Raw genomic sequence first — 18,759 nt, 5'->3', positions numbered from 1 at the left:
CGACGTCGGTCGTCTCGGCGTCGGCGTCGGTCGCGCGCGCGCGCGGGAGGTCGGCGACGTCGACGCGCGCGCGCGGTCGAGGCGCGCGCGACGCGCCGTCCGCGCCGGTGGGCGCGGCGTCGACGTCGGCGTCGCGAGAAGACGTCGACGACGACGACGGCGACGGCGGCGACGACGACGACGGGCGCGCGCGGCGACGGCGCGCGGCGGCGACGACGGCGGCGAGGCGCGACGGGGACGCGAGCGCGCGCGACGCGCGGCGAAGCATGCGCGCGCGCGACGGCGACGCGCGAGGACGAGTGCGGTGGTTGACCGCCGACCGCCGCACACGACGACGCGCGACGCTCGGCGACGCCGCGCGGGCGCACGGACGGGCGCGATGAGCATCATGAGCTACAACGGCGCCGCCGTCATCGGTGCGTGCGCGACGACGACGACGACGGCGACGACGCGCGACGACGACGACGACGACGACGCGGGTTCGATTCGAAGACGCGCGACGTCCGACGCGACGCGCGATGCGACGCGCGACGCGACGGTGCCGCGCGACGCGCGAACGCACGCGAATGAACGGTGACTGACGACGCGCGAACGACCACGGCGCGGCGCGCGACGCAGCGATGACGGGGAAGGATTGCGTGGCGATCGCGTCCGATCTCAGGTTGGGCATCAACCAAAACCAAACCGCGGCGGTGGATTACTCCAAGTTGCACAAGATCCACGATCGGTTGTACTTGGGACTCACGGGATTGATCGCCGATCAACTCACGCTGGCGCAAAAGTTAAAGTTTAAGCACGACATGTATGAACTTCGGGAGAACCGCGTGATGTCGCCGAAGGTGTTCGGCGCGGTGGTGAGCGCGACGCTGTACGAGAAACGATTCTCACCGTATTACACCGAACCCGTGGTCGCCGGATTAGATGCAGATGGTAAACCGTACATCACGAGCATGGATTTGATCGGTGCCGACGCCTCGACGGACGATTTCGTCGTCGCGGGTGACAACGTCGAGTCGCTCTTCGGCGTGTGCGAGTCGTTTTACAAGCGCGACTTGGATCCCGAGGCGTTGTTCGAGGTCATCTCGCACTGCTTGACCTCGGGCGTGAACAGAGATTGTTTGAGCGGTTGGGGTGGAGTCGTGACCGTCGTCACCAAGGGCAACGGGACGTTCACCAGGACGTTAAAGAGCAGAATGGATTAGAAGATTGATTAGCACACTCCCTTGTAGCAACGAAAAAGCGACGTCACGCGCCACTCGATGCCTCTCTCGGCGCCCGCACCTTTACTCACGCACTGCGCTCGGCGTCGCCAGACGTCGAACGAACGATCCTCGTCGATTCGCTCGCATCGCGCGAGCGCTCAGCGCGTCGCGCGCGCCATGGCGAACGCCAACGACGACGCGTCGACGACGACGACGCCTCGAATGACGACGGAGGAAAAGTTTGCGTTCGATTTGCGCGGGTTCGTCGTCGTGCGCGGGGTGTACGACGCGGAGCAAGTGAGGAAAATGAACGCGGCGATCGATGCGCGGGAATCGGAGATCGTCGAACGCAAGGGTCGACTGCGGTTGGGAGGGGAAGCGGGGGACCCGCTCGCGGGCGACGGGACGACGGGGCGCGCGGATTTGGGAGGGATGTTATCGTGGAAGAACGGAGACGCGACGTTGTTTAGATCTGTGCTCGCGCACGAGCGCTTGGTGCCTTATTATCACGAGCTCGTCGGGGAGGGGTATCGCATGGATCACTTACCGTTGATGATTCAACAGAAGACGGGCGCCGACGGCTTCGTGTTTCACGGAGGGAGGATGAATCCGGATGGGAGTTGGTGTCAAGAGCTCGCGTACACGTGCGAAGGCGGGAGAATGTATAACCAACTCATCGGTGTGAGCGTGGCGTTGAGCGACACTGAACCCGGGGATGGAGGATTTTGCATCCTTCCGGGGTCGCACAAGTCCATGTTTCCGTGCCCGCAAGAAATTTTAGAGTACAAGTCGCATCAAGACCTTGTCGTAAACCCGAAGATGAAGGCTGGAGATGTGTTATTTTTTACCGAAGCCGCGACGCACGGTACGCAAGCGTGGACGGCCAAGCACACGCGGCGAGCGGTGCTGTATAGATTCGCGCCGTCGACGTACGCATACGGGCGGTCGTACTATCCCACCTGGCCCGACGGCACGGAGGACGGAATGACGGACGCGGAGAAGGCTGTTTTGCAACCGCCGCATCACATCAGACTCGATCGCACGACGCTGAACGATCGAGGTGGAGTGGCGGGCACGCAGACGCGCGATGATTTCAAGAAGGAGCACGACGCCAAGGTCTTCGGAAACAAGTATTTTTAACGACGAATAGCGAACTTAAATGAAATTTTTGATTGCAAGTAATAATGCGACAAATTTACGCGGAAATCGTCGTGGTGGCGGTCCAAGAGCCGCCCGGAGCGACGACGACCGGAGTCACGGCGGCGCTTTCGACGCACGCGAACTCCTTGTAGCACGCCTCCATGTCCGTCCACGGCGTCCACACCACGGCTTCTGTCCACGTCTTGCTCGACTTGATGCTCACAGTGCGCTTGCCCGTGGCGAGCGTAAGCGTCTCCGGAACGCCGTAGTACACGCTGTCGATCGGTCCTTGGAATTTGACGTCACCAGAGACGGTGGATTCCTTCTCCGCGAGTCGATCTAACGTCTTGCAGCCGTTCAACCCGCCGACGGCGGCGGCGTTGATGTCGGCGCTCAAGTACGTGTGGAACGAACCAGTGAAATCGAACGCTTCCTTGCCCTTGTTCTCAACCACGAGCTTCGCCTCGAGCGCGCCGCCCTTGAGCGTGACGGTTTCCGTCACCTTGAAATCCTTATCCCACATCGCCTTGGTGTAATCATTTGGCGTGAGTTCCATCGTCATCGACGGTTCGTCGCCATCCGTCGTGCTCACGAGCGTCCAGTCGACGTTGCGCGCGAATCCGTGCACTTGAATCGCCCCCGGGCCGAACTGCGGCCAGCAGTGCGGCAAACCACCAGAAATCGGCTTACTCTACGTGCGATTGTGTTTACCACACCGCAGTCAGTCTTCCATCGCTTCGCTCATCGTCCGAGCGCGTCTCGCGCGTCGCTTCGCCGCCGACGCACCTTGTCAAACTTCGCATCCGGGCGCACGTACAGCACGTCGTCACCGCCCTTGGGCTTGAAACTCGTCACGACGCCGCCGAACAAGTACACGTCCGCGGTGGAACCGTCGGCGGCGGTGAGCTTGACGGTGTCGAGATCGCCGAGACCTTTTTGTTGCGCCGCGCTGCCCGCGCGGACGACGATCGACGATCGATCGGCGCGTCTCGCGCGGGATCGGAGCGTCGCGCGCGCGCGGACGCTCGGTTGGACGGTGGCAAACGAAGCGGACATCTTGTGTGCGAGCGTGCGTGCGTGTGCGCGCGAAAATGGCGTCGGGAGACGGGCGATGATGCGTCGGGACGCGCCCTATCCACTCTCGCGGCGGCCGAACGCTGACGAGGCGCGAAGGCGGCGATGGATGGACGCCTCAAACGCGCGCCGGCGTGAAGACAAGGGAAATATCGAAAACTAAGTGTAATCTACAGTCGCTAACTACAGTCCAGGGGGGCGATTGCCCAGTCCCGGAGGGGGTTGGCCTCGGCGCGGCGGCGCCGCCGGTCTGCCGCGACCGACGCCGGGCGGTTGCGGACGACCCTGAGGCGGCGCCCCAGGAGGCGGTGCCGGCGGAGGCGCGCGCCCCTGTGGACGGCCCTGTGGTGGTGCGCCTGGGGGTGGAACCGGTGGCGGTGCGCGCGAGCGGCTCGGCGCAACTGGACGTCGAGGAGGCGCGGCGCCGGTTTTCAATCCGGGCGGCAATCCGGGCGGCGCGACCGGTCGTGGAAGCGTCGTGGGAATGACCGCCTCGACAGCGCCACCCGCCGGCATGCGACCGGCGGCTGTATCGCGCGCGACCTCGCCCGGGCGGTTGCGGCACCAAAACTTTGTGGTGTTGTCTTGTGATCCGCTCACGAGAATGTGTCCAGCCGGGTGCCACGCCAGGCTCAAAATTGAAGCTTCGTGGCCACCCTTGATTTCCGCGTGAGGCGCTTCACCAGCGCCCACGAGCCAGTAGTTGATGGAACCATCGAACGCACCCGAGGTGAACATGGCCTCGTGCGTGGGATGCCAGACAACTTCCGTGACATCCTTTCCGTGACCTCTGTAGGTACCGATTTCCTTCAACATTCGCAAATCCCAAACCTTGAGCGTCTGGTCCTTCGACCCCGTCACCAACCAGTTCCCATTCTTGTTCCATTTCGAGCATGTTATTGCGTTCTTATGCCCGTATAACGTCGTGGCGCAGTGCCCGCTCTTAGGGTCCCACATCTTCAACGCTCCATCCTTTCCTCCCGACGCCACGAGACCCAAATACGGATGCCACTCCACAGTCTTCACGTCCCCAGAGTGCCCGCTCAGCGTGTGCTCCGTCTCTGCGCGCGCGAAATCTACAATCTTCACCGACGCATCGTCACTTCCCGTCGCAAACTTCAAATCCGACCTCGCGAACGAAATCGACGTCACCGGTTCTTTGTGCACTTGAAACGAACGCAAGTTATTAAACGTCGTCTGAAAGTACTTCACGTTCCCTTCGTCGTCCCCGGTGAGGAGCCAATTATCATTGTTACTAAACTCCGCGCATCGAATCGGTCCGTTGTGCGCTTGTAGAATGGTTTCGAAATTAAACGACATCCCGTTCCACAGCGTAAACTCTCCGTTTTGCGAGCACGTCAACAACCGTCGTCCATCCGGCATGAACATCACCTTGTTCACGCTCGTTCTGATTTTATTACTGCTCACGTGCACGAACTTCGTGGCGAACGACGTCGCGGGGAGGTGTGGGTACGCCACGGGAGGCATGAAATCGAGCAGCGCGCCGGGGAGAGGGCGCGGATGCGAAGAATTCCACGGATCTTTCGCGTACACGCGCTCCTCGACGTACCGCACGGTGGTGGCGGTGTAGTCCACGGTGCGACGCTGCACGGCTTTACGATCGCTTCCGGCGCCATCGGCGTCGACGTAGACGTAGGTGCTCATGCGACGACGACGCGCACGCGGCGATGTGACGCGCACTTGGGCCACACCTAGGTCGCCGACGGCGCGCCGACGACGTTCGAACGCGCGCGGTCGGGCGCGCGGCGCGCGGTGTGGCGAGTGCGGTGAATTCGCATACGATACTGACGTGTTGTATTCAATAATGCTTTCTAGGTGTGCGTATGACTGGCTAGTTGTCGGCCGCGCGCGCCGCGCGCTTCTCATCTTGACGCCACGGCCTCGACCACGTAGGCCTTGGTAACGTATTCAGTCATGCGGTTGAGGGCGATGACGTAGGCGCGGGCAGAAGACACAACAATATCGGTGTCTGCACCGGTAGCCGTGAACGAACGAACGGCGGTTTCGCCGGTTTGCAAGTTGGTCTTGAAGACGTCGGCGCCGAGCTTTTGCTCCGCGCCTTCTCGCGGCTTCACCGTGATGGTCGTCTCCGCCAGCGAGTTGATGCCCTTGGTAACCGCGGTGACTCTGTACTCCGTCAACACGACATCTAATCCAACGAGAGCGTCGATCGCCTTGAACGCGGCATCAACCGGGCCGGTACCGACGACGGCGGAGATGTGCACCGTACCATCCTTGGCCAGCATCTTCACCGTCGCCGTGGGCAAACCGGTGGTACCACACACGACTTGCACGGTTTCCAAACTCCACGCCGGGTCTTGCACCGATTCGCCGTCACGCACAATAGCCAGCAACTCATCATCGTTGACCCCACCGAGCTTCGTCTCCGCGACGAGTTTGAAGCGATTGAAGACTTCGTCGAGCGCATCTCCTTCCATCGGCACGCCGAGCTGCTTCAACTTGGAAGACAACGCATGGCGACCAGAGTGCTTCCCCATGACGACACCGACGTCGTTTTCGCCTCTGAAGTACCCGATTTGCTCCGGGGCGATGATTTCGTAGGTGAGCTTGTTCTTCAACATGCCGTCTTGGTGGATGCCGGACTCGTGCGCAAAGGCATTCGCGCCGACGATGGCCTTGTGCGGTTGGATCGCCATACCGCTGTAGTTTTTCACCATCTGGGAAGTGGGATAGATATAAACCGGATTAATTCCAGTGTACGCGCCCGCGAGGCGTGATTGGCCGCGCATGAAAATGGACATGGCGACTTCTTCCAACGACGCGTTACCCGCGCGTTCGCCGATGCCGTTGATGGTGCACTCCACCTGGCGCGCGCCGTTCGCGACACCCGCCAATGAGTTTGCCGTGGACAAACCTAAATCATTTTGGCAGTGCGTCGAAATAACCGCACCCTCGATGCCCTTCACGTTCGCCTTGATGCCCGCGATGAGTTGTCCGAATTCATCCGGCAGGCAAATCCCGACCGTGTCCGGAATGTTCAAAGTCGTCGCGCCCGCCTCGACGACGGCGCTCAAAATGCGATACAAGAACTCGGGATCGGATCTTCCGGCGTCTTCCGGAGAAAACTCGACGTCGTCGCACCCGAGCGAACGCGCATACTTGACGGCTTCCACGGCGATGGCCACGACTTCATCCGGGGTTTTTCGCAATTTACTCTCCATGTGAATAGGACTCGTCGCGATGAACGTGTGAATTCTCGGTCGCAGCGCGTGACGCACGCCTTCCCACGCCGCGTCGATGTCCTTCTTATTCGCTCTCGAAAGCCCACAAATCACCGGCACGTACCCGTCCTCGTACACTTCGTTGCCGACCTTTTTCGCGATGCCGCGCACCGCCTCCAAATCGTCCGGGCTCGCGATCGGAAATCCAGCCTCGATGATGTCCACCCCGAGCCTGGCCAACGACGTCGCGATGTCAAGCTTCTCCTTGCTCGTCAGCGTCGCCCCCGGGGACTGTTCCCCGTCCCGCAGCGTCGTGTCGAACACGCGCACGTACTTCGGGTCCGAGATAACCCCCGGCACGTACGCCGGTCTCGGCGCGCGCGCCACCCCATCCGCGCCCTCCCCGCTCGATCCCGCGCGCACCACCACCTTTCTCGTCCATTCGTTCGTCCCTCGCGCCGCCCCTCGCGCCGTCCGCGCCGTTCGCGCCGTCTTTCCGCGCCGTCCCGCGAGTCCCGTCGTCGTCGTCGTCGTCGTCGTCGTTCGTCCGCGCATCGTCGTCGCGCACGCGTTCGTCCCGCGCATCGTATAACGCGCGCGCTCGTCGAGCGTTCGTCGCGTTCGCCGCGCCGCGATCGCGCGTGTCGCGCGCTCGTCGCGTCGCGCGCGCGCCGTCGATCGAGGTTTTCGTCCGGCGTCGTCGTCGTCCGTGTGTGATATAAAGTCTCGTTTAGGGTCGAGGGTGTAGCGTCCGTGTGTGCGATTGAGTCTCGTGTCGTCGACGCCCGGCGTCGGACCGACGCTTCGATCGACGACCGCCGACCGCAGACCGCGCGCGACGACGACCGCGATGCGCGAGACGGAGATCTCGAACGCGGTGAGCTTCCTGACGCACGCGAGCGTCAGGGCGTCGAGGGATGACGACGCGAAGCGTGGATTTTTAAAGGGGAAGGGCGTGCGCGAGGACGAGATCGACGAGGCGTTTCGACGCGCGGGACGCGAGGAAGGCGTCGGGGGGGGCGGAGCGATGGCGGAGGTAGAGGAGAGACGAGGGACGGCGTGGGGGGGGGCGGCGCGGATGGCGGCGGTGGTGGGAGCGGCGTATTTGGCGTACCCGAGCGCGCGGCGGTGGTTGGCGCGATTCGTCGAGGCGACGGCGAGAGGAGGGGACGCGAAGGACGACGCGGAGGGGAGCGAGGACGCGCGAACGCCCGCGCGGATGAATGGGGTGGTGGCGGAGGAGGGCGCGATGGCGCTCACGCCGGAGTTGGCGGGGAAGATTGAACGCGCGGTGGAACGCGTCGAACGCGCGGAGGAGCGCGCCGAGGCGCTGCGAGAGGAGATTAAAAATGAGGTTTCGTCCACCGTTCGGGACAGCATCACGGACGTGAAGACGTTTTTAGAGACGCAAATGAAGGCAGAGTTGGCGGAATTGAAGCAGATGTACGCCGCCGGTGGAACGGCGAGTGGGGTGTCGTCGCCCGCGGCGCGCGCGAGCAAGGATTGGCCGTTCAAGACGAGTCCGCAAGGGAGCGAGTCAGGGGAGAGTCTAGCGTTCACCCCAGAGCCGGCGTCGAGCGCGGGCGAGTTCACCTTAAATACCGCGCCGCGTCCGCAAACGAGCGCGTCAGAAAATCCAAACTTCTTTTCGGCGCAGCAGACGCAAAGACGACCGGGGCGAGACGAGTTGATTGATCCCCCGCATCCGAGCAATTTTATGGACATCTTAGAGATGCTCGAAAACGGCAAAACGCCACCCGGTATCAAAGACATCGACGACACACCGCCGAATCCGGACGCTGCGATCCCTCGCTCGAGTGCGTCGCGCCCGGGCAAACCGTGGCAGTCCCCAGAGAGCGGTGCCAACGGGAAAGCGCTCGAATTCGCCGACGACGAAGTCACGCAAGTTCCCATCAGGCGAGTCAACGCAGAGGGTAGCGCGGAATCGCCGTGGAAACCGCCTCCGGCGCCAGAGCTTTCAAAGTTGATGTCCGTGACGACGACTGTGGGAAGTCAATCGTCCGAGACTCCGCGGTCTCCGCGCCGAAGCGTAGAACACGACGCCGACCGATTTACGAGAGAAGCGTCCACGGCTAGATCTCCGAGCGCTAAATTGGCGATTTGATAGACGTTTCATTATGATGAAATGATGTTGTTACAAATTTTGTGTTTTACCACCACGGGCACCACCCCACGTAGCTAACGCTGAGGTTCTCTGCGCTCGTAGCTTCAGAGATTAATCGCTCGACTTGCATCTCGACTGAATCCGGTTGCATCGATTCGACGTGATGATGATCGCCGTCGCGACCTGTGAGTTTCGCGCTCATGCGTTGCATGACACTCACCGCTCGTTCATTCAGTGCATCGTTTGTCCCGTCATCGATGCCGTACGCTTCCATCGCGTTGATGAGTTCGGTTCGACGCAACAGCACCGATGTCGCCGTACTGGAATCGCGCACGCTCGAGCCCATGGCAGCCATCGCGTGCGTGGCCTCGACTCCTATAACGGATGTACTCGAAGGAACAGGACCAGACGGTGTTTCGATGACGCCGACGCTTGGAGGGCGCGAATCCTGTCTCGAGGGTCGATTTGATGGTCTGCCTGGCGTCGGCGTCCGATCGCCGTCGCTATCGTCCGCGCCGGGAGTACTGCTCGTGCGGCTGCGATTCGGCGTCGGCGTTTCAGCCGGGCTTGTTTGCGCGTCGTGCGCTGATGTATTCATCGATTCTCCGTCTGGGGCGAGAACATTGTTCGTCAGCAAACGCCAGTTGATGAGCGGATCGTGCACGAAGGCTTCTAACATCGCCATGACAGAGTCTTTGTTGTCGCGCAAAACCGTCACGACGCTCTCGCACGTGCTTCGGAAGTTGCCCTCGATGCCGCTCACCTCCATCGCCCTGACGAGCATGCGAGTGAGTCGGAAAGGGACCTTTTCAGGGAACTTTTCTCGGTACATCGACGATTCGAAGCAATCACCAAAGTCGATGTGAAGCACCTTACCGCTGTATCGATCCACCATCAAGTTTGATGGGTGGCGATCTCCGAGGCCGAGTAGGTAGCCTACCATAGACATCACGGCGAGAGATCGCGTGTACGTCGTCCGGCGCTCGAGCCATTGCTCACTACTTCGACTCTTCAACCATAAAACTCGTGCCAAGTCGCCACCTGAAGTGTTTTCAACGGCGTGTTGGAAAATCTCAACCTTATTCACGAGGGGTAGATGATCGTAATCCGGCGCCATGGCGAGCATCATGCGATGTTCCAAATTCAGTGGCACCTTGTGCGCGTCTCTGTACTCACGAATCAACGCGTGAAGGGTGTCGCAATTAGGCACCCATCCAATCAAACCGCTGTTCGGGGAGAGCGGGACGACGGCATAGCGAGCGATGCCCAAGTCTCGTTGTGCCGTGGCCATGGTCGTGTTCAACAACGTGTTCACCAAACCGAAGAGTTGCATCACGCGTTCGTCCTGGCGCAAATCTTCATGACCTTTCAGGAGGTAACCATAGTCTTTACCATCGGATCCATGAATTTGCAGTCGTCGCGGTCTCTGCTTGGACGTGATCACGTGCATAGTCGGCGCGAAGGCTCTAATCTGGGCTTGTTCCACCTGTCCAGATATATAGTTGCCGGGAACGCACAGCTCTAAATCTCGCGAATTGAGCAAACGCGGTGACACGTACTGAAGTTCCAATGTCGTCATTGTAGGAAGCTGTTTGGTGATACGCTTGAAAACGTGATAGTACAAGTCCCACGCTTGATTCAGCTCTTCTTCGCGCTTACTTTGGCGGTACTTTTGACACAAGTCGTGTGCCTCCTGAAGCTCGCGGCCGTAGTTTTGCACGAAGCCCATCTCTTGAAGAGTTTCAGCACCCTGGCGTTCCAAGATGTGATGCAATGGAGTCAATACTGCCATCATACCTTCGACGTTTTGCTCGCCGAAGTATAGACGTGACGCTTCTTCCAAAGCCTCGTGCCAGGCCTCATGCCACACGATCGCGACTCGAATGAGCTCGAGAGAAACGATTTGTGCTTGCTCGACGAGTAAGGCGCTGTGCTGTCGCACGTTGTCCAAAATCGCGTGCGCCGCGGCTCGTCTCGATGTACTCTGGCTCTTGCATGCCACGAGCAAAGGATAGAGAACCGCCTGCGGGTGCTGTCGGCCAACACGCACCAGAAGCTGATAAATCAAATTTCTCACAGGTAAGACGTGCGTGTGAATTCGCGCAACTATTTGTGGGATCACGGCGAGCCAAGTGTCGATGTTTACGTGTCCAAACCCAGCGATCAAGGCCGTTTCGACTTCGGGCGAGCCACCGTGATTGAACCAAAGTGTGAGCAGGCGTAGAATGTCCTGCAGTGATCCACCCTTGGCTTTCATGGATGAGCCTGCCAAAGAGATTGATCGGAAAAATCCACTGATTGCTGGCGCGACGTGCTGCATCGCATCCTTTGTTGACGCACCACCTTGGCGATGGAAATGTTCCATGGCCGTGGCGTTGAACAATGCCCAGTGATGCCACGCCTTGGACCAATGCTGGTCCGCAGATGTCGCGGTTCTGAACGCCATGAGCACATCAGTCAGTGTTTCATCGTTCATACTATCGGTGAGCGCCCAGCGCCATTTGCCGAGTTTGAGAAAAGCTCGCGAGACCGTCTTGTTGTGATCCGTCTCTGTCTGACCAGAAGCGCGCATGTTTTCCAATTGCACTCGCAACTCGTGTGCGAGAGATTGAAGACGCATAAAAGCTTGCCTTTTCTGTCCTGTGTGCCACAAGTGCTTCACGAACGCAAACATGACTTTAGGGCGCCCAGAACCCGCGCCGAATCCTGGCTTGCCCTCGGCACACATGATTGGGTCATACTCAAGGAGGCGCAACAACGTTCGACGTGATTGACGGTCGCGCCCTTGTTTGCGGTTCAGAGAGGCAAACTTAAGCCATATATCAGTTTCTTCGCTCATGGGCAACACCAATGAGCGAACTTGCAAGAGCTCTTGCCAGACCTCGACGTCACGCTTGACCAAGTAGATTCGATCGCGCCACATTTTTCGAATGATCTCTTGTCGCCGCGCAGCCGCGGGTGAAGCGACCGCAGTCAGTTGCGCGTATTCAATCACTTCATCCAGCTCAGTTAGCTGTTGCGCTCGTATGAGCGCTCCGTAAGAACGGTCGTAAGACTCTCTCACGAGAGCCGCGAGTTCCGTGCCGAGCATCTCGCGCGCGGCGGCAAGATGCTCCCGCGCCTCGTCCTGTGCGCCTCGACGGATGGCGAGAATGGACTTGTAAAAGTCACAATCAGTAGTGTTCACTACGCTGGACGTACGCTTGCCGATCGCATCGACACGGTCGGCGTTTGGGAGACGACCCCGGATATTTTGATCTCTATCAAGTTGATTCGTACAAATCTCCATCTGCTCCCAATCTCCAAGATGCCAAGCAGCTTTCGCGGCAATCGTAGTAACATCGTTGCGATACTCGTCCCAATCGACGTTTGCTTGATTCCCAGCTTCGTAGATTCTCTGAATTTCTTCCCACTCCGCGAGTGCGTTCAAGCATCGAAGCTGCCCCACCATCGCTTCACGTCTTTCTTCCATCGCTTGAGGTGAATCCACGCTGGCGAGCTCGTCCAGTTTTCTTTTATACGCTTCCAAAGCATCGTCCCATTGTTCAAGTTTCTCGTACCACGACTCTTTGATGTCGACCGTCAAGTTTTCTTGCGCGTACACGAGCACACCTCGAGCCGCCTCGGGAAGTTGCAACTGGTTGTTGATGGCGATGATGGCTGCGACGCACGCACCTGGGTTCGTTATGAACTCAAGTTCTTTGTAGTGCAAAGCTTTGGCGTAAGCTCTGGAGCGTTCAGCAATCATACCCAACGTCCGCACGTCAACTGGAATTGGCTTTTCATCGTGTTCCATGAACTCGCAGAGATTGAGCAAAACTGAGACGATCTCAGGAGGAATGGTCGGGCTTCCGAGAGCGGCTTCCAGCGAGCGCACTAGAATCTCTCGATGGCTTTCATTCAGCTCGGCCCAGCACGAAACAAACGAAGCGCAAAATAGATCCCTAGCAAGATTCGGCTGCACTTGCGCTAACTCACTGCACGCTCGTAGCGACGGCAGTGGTGAGCTCTTCAACAGATCCAACGCAAGTTTTCGCATCCATTCTAGCCAATCTTCCTTGGTAGACCGCTGACTGCTCTCCCAAGCGCGGCGAACGGCAAGTTGGTTCACTGAAAGATGCTTTTGAAGCACAGGTTTTCTATGTTCCGTGGCTGACGCGATTAATAGCGATTCAGATTCAAGGTCATCGAAGAGTAGCGGATTACCACTTTCGACTCGCTTGACCATGTCGTCAAACGCCGGATCCTTGACGCCGCACTTTGAAACAGCACGCTTTACGACGGGCAAGAAGAGCGCATATTCGCGCCCAAGAGACACCTCCAACGATATGAGCACGTTTAGTACATCTAAACGAAGCTCTACGTCCTCCACGTCCAATACTCTCGTCAACGCGTGAACGACAATCCCAGCCTGGTCCGCCAAGCGCATGCGCGGTAGCAGTCTGCGCAGAGACTGCAGAGCGCCTCTTTTGATGTCAAGCGGCATATCCAAAACGCTTGGTTTAAAAATGCGCACAAGCGTCGGAAGTATCAAGTAGAGGTGATCGTTGAGCGAAGTTCCGAACGTCTCCAAGGCGTGAAGAATATACGGTACTGAATCGTACCTGCGCAAGCGCTCAGCCTCTGCGAGCGACGAAACTATGCGAGGAACAATCATGGGTAAACTCCTTCTGAACTCGTCGTTCAAAGCGACGGAAAGCTCTTCGCACAAAAGCAGCGTATTTTTGGACATCCCGCTTCTATCCCATGCAATATTCATCAGCTCGAAGATGTCCGACAAGTATCGGCGAATATGTGCCTTGATGACACCCACCAGAGTAGCGAGCTCCACAAACATTCCTTCACGCAGGCTATCATCACTCGTTCGAATCACACTCAGCATGACTGGGACGACGCTAGGTAAATATTGAACACAAGCCGTGTCGAGGACTTGGAAAATGTACACGATGCTTCGCACCACCATGTGACGAACGCTCGTGCGCGAAGGATCTCGCAGCACACGAAGTAACGAATTCAGCGCTATCGTCGGGTAATAGTCATCGGATAGCGACGTCAAATGAAGCATCGGTAGTATATCCAGCTCTTCGTCACCGTCATCATTATTGCCTAAATCATCGACCTGCGCGCTGTCCGTCGCGCCATCGTCGATCTTCATACTCAGTCTCGCTTGTCGCACACCGCGCACGCCCTCTTCGCTTAGTACACCCTCTCCGTGCAAACGAATTTCATTTCCTCTGTGCGCATGCGGATCGAGCGCACCAAGAATTCCCAGGGTCCGCAGTACTTCGCTCCTGACAATACCGCGTTCGTTTGCCAGCATTCGGAGCAACTGTGGCAAAAGCTGCGGGTGCGTCGTGAACGGCTCAGCGACGTATCCCGAGCTCTCGATGAGCTTGCCGAGAGTCACGACGGCATGGTCGCGAGTGCTTGCCGATTTCAGCGCTATCAATAGAAGAATGAGAAGCTCTTGAACAAATGGCGTGATGCCATATCCACTAACATTTGCAAGCTCGCCGATCGTGCCAAGTACTGCTGCCTTTTCGCGGCCAGTGATATCGTGTTTTTTCGACGGCGCAATGGCCGACGTCTGTTTGGATGATGATGTTCGTCGCAACGTGGTCGCGGCAGTTCCCACAGATGCGCTCGACGGTGCTGATGAGTCTTGTTTTGATTTCGAGCTCTTCGCCGCTCCGCCTTCTTCCGCCTTCAACGTAGACATGAGGCAACGCAAGATAGGGGAGAGATACGGCGAGACGAGCCGCGGACAACTGCGAATCATCACCGCCATCACCTTGGCACTCTCCTCTCTATGCAGGGATTCGCTACTATATTCGAGCTCAGCTAAAAGCTGCAGCATGTGCACACGTAGTGCTGGAAGGACGTACGCCGGATTCCTCGTCGCCAAGCGTCCAAGCAGCTCAATACCTAACATGCGTATGGCAACACTCTCGTCGTTCACTGTCAAAAACAACGCCCTGAGAGATTTTGCCTGCGATAGGTACGAATCTATCGATGCGCTCGGCCTGCAAAATTCAGTCAACAGCGCATTTCTGATCGATGCATCGTTGTCGCCGACCGCCACTGGAATGAGCGCTTCCATGATGTTCTCCACCGCGGTCGTCACGCTCTTGCTCGATCCCACTCTGAGGCGCAACGCGCTGCAACACGTCAGCGCCGCTTCGAGTCGTGACTCAGCTGACGAATCGTCCAGGTAGCAAATGACATTTTTGCGAATCGATCGAAGTAACACTGTCGGTTCGAACGGGAAAGTTCGCATCGTTTTGAGCGCCAGTTGCACGATCTTTTTGTTCGGTGGCATCGGGCAGCTCTTCTCCGTCGTCGGTTCCTGATGAATCGCGCTCGCAATAGCGTCTGCCAGTTTCAATTGGATAGACGGCAACAGATCCGGTGCACCTTGGGCTGCAGATTCAAGCCCTATGACGAGCGACTTGGACAACCCCGCGGTGAACATAGGCATCAACAAGTTTACGAAATGCGGCTTCCACGCTAAGTGGAGCGAATTCATCAAAGCCCCGGCGCACTCGAGCGCCTCTGGATACGCGTTCGGTCCTCTTGCTCGAGACGTAAACATGTCGTACATTACCGCACTCACTTCCGGCAAGTACCTCAGTAAAGAGCTGCCAACTGTGACTTCATCTGAATCAACGTCTATCACTGACGACATTGCGTCGGCGAGGTGACTGAGCGCTTGAAAGCCGGCGCCGCTATCGTTCGGCGAGCGAATCGTCGTGAGGATCAACGCACACGACTCGACCAGGTACGACTCCGCGAAGCGCTGTGGACTAAATGCTGCTAACTTGGGAATCAAACTCACGATCGTTCGTCGTATGATTGACTTCTTAAAATCTTGAAGCCGCAAAATCGTCAACGCCACTTCGCGATAGCGACTCAACATGAACTCGCCAGTGTGTCTCAGTAATTCGCCGAACACCAACAATGAACCGTGTATCTCTTCTACTTTCGAAGTTTGCTTCAATCCTGCTCGACAGGCTTCGTACAACGCGTAGTACCACTGCACGCGATATCTCGTCTCTCGGCGCTCCGTCACCATCAGACACTCGCGAAGCGCCAAGACAGCGACTTCGCGCACTCTCAAAGATGGATCGCGCAAAGCGGTCCAGATGGACGAGATAAAAATTGGTACGTGGACGTTGAAGATCGTAGGCGCATTGCGCGCGAGTTCGGTCAGCGTCAGAGCTGCGGCGTAGTGCTTCATGCTCACCACGTCTTGATTCCCGTCGTCCGCGTTCAACAACTCGATGGCACGCTGCACGTGCGAGTCGACGATTTCAGTCGTCAACGCCCCGCTGTGCAAAACCAATCGACCTAAGACCAGGCTCATCATCTCCACGAGTTCGCGCGCGCGCGCATTACTCCAAAGTGGATCATTAATCGCCACAGGGTGCTCTCTGTGTTCATCCGTCAACGACGATCCGAGCAAGTCCTCCGCACTCGTGCTCACGACGTCGAGCAAGTAATCTGCAAACTTCTTCACCTTTTCGACCTCCTCGCCAAACTCCACCTCGATGAGCTGATCAATCGCGCGCAGTCCCCCGAGCTTTCTCGCTACGTCCTCGCCCGTGATCATCGTATCCACACGTTCGTGTACCGCGTTTCTAAACTTGAGAAAGTCTGCCGGGTTCGCGCTTCGCGCCTCCGTCTCCACGCGTTCCCGCAGCGCCCCGTCGTCTTCCATCGATCCCCTCGAGTCCTCATCCACGACATCGATCGCACACAGTTTTTCGAGCAGCGCGTTCAACGTGTCCTCCTTCGCCGTGCGCGAGCGATTGAAACTCCTTTTCCTCGCCACGCTCGTCGACGTCGCGCCCGCGCGTTCGCGCGCGGGTTGCGATCCCACGACGGCGTTCACCGTCCCGCTCGTCCCTCCCGCCCGCTCCGCGCCACCATCGCCCGACGCGAGATCACTACCGCGCCGCTCTGCCGCGCGCGACGTCGCGCTCGCGTCATCGCGCGCGCCCGTGGGCACGATCGACGGCGCCGCGTTCGCCGCTCCGCCCGGGACGGTGCCCTCGTTCGACGACCGACGCCGCGCGATGAACATCGCTCGCGCGCGGTGTGCGCGCGCGCGACGTCGCACGCGACTTTGCGCGCGTTGCGCGGCTCGTGCGCGCGCGACGGACGGTGCGCGCGCGCGCGTATGCGGCGAATGCCCGCAACGACCGTCCAAGGGGACAGCGCGGCGTCGCCATTCGGCGACGCGCGCGGCCGGCGACGCGCCGAAAGACGCGCGGCGCGACTTCGAGCGCGAGCGACGGTATCGGCGCGCGCGCGAGCGGGGCGTGACGAGCGATCGAACGCCCGCGCGCGACGTGAGGCGCCCTCGGGCGACGACGAAAAAGCGCAGCCGCCGGCGCTCGCCGACGCGAAGTCGTCGACGACGCGCGACGGCGCGCGGGAAACCGCGAGGGCGATGTCGAACGAGGACGCGAGCGATGTCGAGATCGCGGTGAGCTTCGTCACGCGCCTGCCCGAGGAGTTTCGCGTGAGTGAGAGCGCGATCGAGGTGCCGGGCCGGCTGACGAGGTACGGCTTGAGCGAGGTGGTGAATCACCTGCTCGGCGCGACGACGCCGACGCCGTTTGATTTCCTCATCGATGGAACGCTTTTGCGCACGTCGCTGGCGAAGTTGGCGCTGAGGCTCGGGAAGAGCGCGGAGGCGACGCTGGTGGTGGAGTACGTGCCGGCGCTGGGACCGCCGACGGCGGCTGAGACGACGAAATGCGAGGCGTGGGTGAGCTCGATCGATGGAAGTTGGGCGAAAGCGGTCGTCACGGGGTCCTTCGACGGTAAAGCACGGTTGTGGTCACCCGTGGGTAAGTTGCTGTGCGAGTTGGAAGGCGCGGAAGAGCGCGTGTGCTCGGTGAGCTTGGCGCCGCCGAGCGCCGGCGCGGACGCAGAAAACGCGTGTGTGGTGTTAGCGGCTTCGGCGGATCACACCTTGCGATCGTATGCGGTGACGCTGACTGGGAAAAAGTGTGAACTCGGGGAGCAGCGTGTTTTCAAGGGTCACGAGGGCACTGTGACGGACGTCGCGAGCGCGTACGGCGCTCGACTGTTCGCCTCGTGTTCCGTCGACTGCACGGCGCGAGTGTGGAAAATCGACGGTGGCGAGTCGGCGAACGAAAAGGTAACGAAGAAGCGCAGAACATCGAAGAAATCGGAGGCTACAGACGACGACGCGATGGTCGACGATGCGAGCGCGAAAATTGGTCTCGGCGAGGAGCTCGTGTTGCGTGGGCACACGGATCAAGTGCGAGCGGTTTCCTGGGAAAGCCCGCAAGTACTTTGGACCGGCGCATACGATAATACGATCCGAGCGTGGGACGTGGAGACTGGCGAAGAGAAGGAGTCTCATCATACGAACAGTTCAGTCCATACCTTGGATGTCTCGAGGGGAGGAAGTAGGTTCGCTTTCGGGGGGAGCGACCGCCTGGTTAACGTGTGGGATCCGCGAGAGTCGGCGTCGGCAAAGGCGTGCCTGAAGCTCAAATCTCACGAGGTAAGTTTGTCGTCATGTGTACTCTCGCTCGCGCTCGCGCCCGTTCGCAAAGTCAGTGATGAACACACTTTTGATTCCCGACACTCGTGCGTGAGGGCACAATCAATCACTCTAATTTTTTACTGAGACTTTGCGAGCGGCGCGCAAAAATTTGTTTCGCGGAATGAATTGTTTCGCCGATTGACTGACGCGCGCGATTTGAAACGCAGGGGTGGGTGTCGTGCGTTCGATGGAGTCCAACAAACGAGCATCACATCGTGAGTAGTGGATACGACGGAAAAGTCAAGTTATGGGATATTCGTGGTAGAGTGCCACTGCACAGCGTTTCGTCGCACGACGGGAAAAACTTCGCCGTGGATTACCACGGAGGCGAACGGCTGTGCAGCGGCGGCGACGACGGACAGCTGAGATTTTGGAACGTAGGTAGCTCTAAATAACGACGTTGTTGTGAAAGTTACAACTTTAAATGCGTCA

The 18,759-nt window shown here is 59.0% G+C and overlaps 8 protein-coding genes across 8 annotated transcripts; 4 read left to right on the top strand and 4 right to left on the bottom strand.

Annotated features, from left to right (window-relative positions):
- Positions 1-379: 379 nt before the first annotated feature.
- Positions 380-1,202, top strand: OSTLU_39963 (predicted protein; the record flags this gene model as incomplete). Its single annotated transcript, XM_001415934.1, has 2 exons — positions 380-416; positions 619-1,202. 2 exons carry the CDS (start codon positions 380-382, stop codon positions 1,200-1,202), a joined length of 621 nt encoding a protein of 206 aa, XP_001415971.1.
- A 222-nt stretch (positions 1,203-1,424) lies between these two features.
- OSTLU_29154 (predicted protein) lies at positions 1,425-2,342 on the top strand (the record flags this gene model as incomplete). Its single annotated transcript, XM_001415933.1, has 1 exon — positions 1,425-2,342. One exon carries the CDS (start codon positions 1,425-1,427, stop codon positions 2,340-2,342), a length of 918 nt encoding a protein of 305 aa, XP_001415970.1.
- A 55-nt stretch (positions 2,343-2,397) lies between these two features.
- Positions 2,398-3,398, bottom strand: OSTLU_39789 (predicted protein; the record flags this gene model as incomplete). Its single annotated transcript, XM_001415599.1, has 2 exons — positions 2,398-3,033; positions 3,129-3,398. 2 exons carry the CDS (start codon positions 3,396-3,398, stop codon positions 2,398-2,400), a joined length of 906 nt encoding a protein of 301 aa, XP_001415636.1.
- Positions 3,399-3,947: 549 nt separating this feature from the next.
- OSTLU_2326 (predicted protein) lies at positions 3,948-5,036 on the bottom strand (the record flags this gene model as incomplete). The annotated part of the gene is made up of 1 exon (XM_001415598.1): positions 3,948-5,036. A coding segment is annotated over one exon (1,089 nt), but the record flags the coding sequence as incomplete, so codon positions are not given.
- A 195-nt stretch (positions 5,037-5,231) lies between these two features.
- Positions 5,232-7,246, bottom strand: OSTLU_29150 (predicted protein). Its single transcript, XM_001415597.1, has one exon. The coding sequence runs from the start codon at positions 7,172-7,174 to the stop codon at positions 5,300-5,302; it is 1,875 nt and encodes a 624-aa protein (XP_001415634.1). The 5' UTR covers positions 7,175-7,246; the 3' UTR covers positions 5,232-5,299.
- A 592-nt stretch (positions 7,247-7,838) lies between these two features.
- Positions 7,839-8,744, top strand: OSTLU_29149 (predicted protein; the record flags this gene model as incomplete). The annotated part of the gene is made up of 1 exon (XM_001415932.1): positions 7,839-8,744. One exon carries the CDS (start codon positions 7,839-7,841, stop codon positions 8,742-8,744), a length of 906 nt encoding a protein of 301 aa, XP_001415969.1.
- A 25-nt stretch (positions 8,745-8,769) lies between these two features.
- On the bottom strand, positions 8,770-16,110 carry OSTLU_19336 (predicted protein; the record flags this gene model as incomplete). The annotated part of the gene is made up of 6 exons (XM_001415596.1): positions 8,770-9,011; positions 9,270-11,930; positions 12,024-13,863; positions 13,930-14,280; positions 14,536-15,316; positions 15,371-16,110. The coding sequence occupies 6 exons, from the start codon at positions 16,108-16,110 to the stop codon at positions 8,791-8,793; spliced, it is 6,594 nt and encodes a 2,197-aa protein (XP_001415633.1). The 3' UTR covers positions 8,770-8,790.
- An 872-nt stretch (positions 16,111-16,982) lies between these two features.
- OSTLU_29147 (predicted protein) lies at positions 16,983-18,722 on the top strand (the record flags this gene model as incomplete). Its single annotated transcript, XM_001415931.1, has 2 exons — positions 16,983-18,285; positions 18,495-18,722. Exons 1-2 carry the CDS (start codon positions 17,197-17,199, stop codon positions 18,720-18,722), a joined length of 1,317 nt encoding a protein of 438 aa, XP_001415968.1. The 5' UTR covers positions 16,983-17,196.
- Positions 18,723-18,759: the final 37 nt, after the last annotated feature.

This window comes from Ostreococcus lucimarinus, chromosome 1, assembly GCF_000092065.1.
Source record: "Ostreococcus lucimarinus CCE9901 chromosome 1, complete sequence".
In the NCBI taxonomy this organism is placed as follows: Eukaryota; Viridiplantae; Chlorophyta; class Mamiellophyceae; order Mamiellales; family Bathycoccaceae; genus Ostreococcus; species Ostreococcus sp. 'lucimarinus'.
This window is presented reverse-complemented; position numbering and strand designations above follow the sequence as displayed.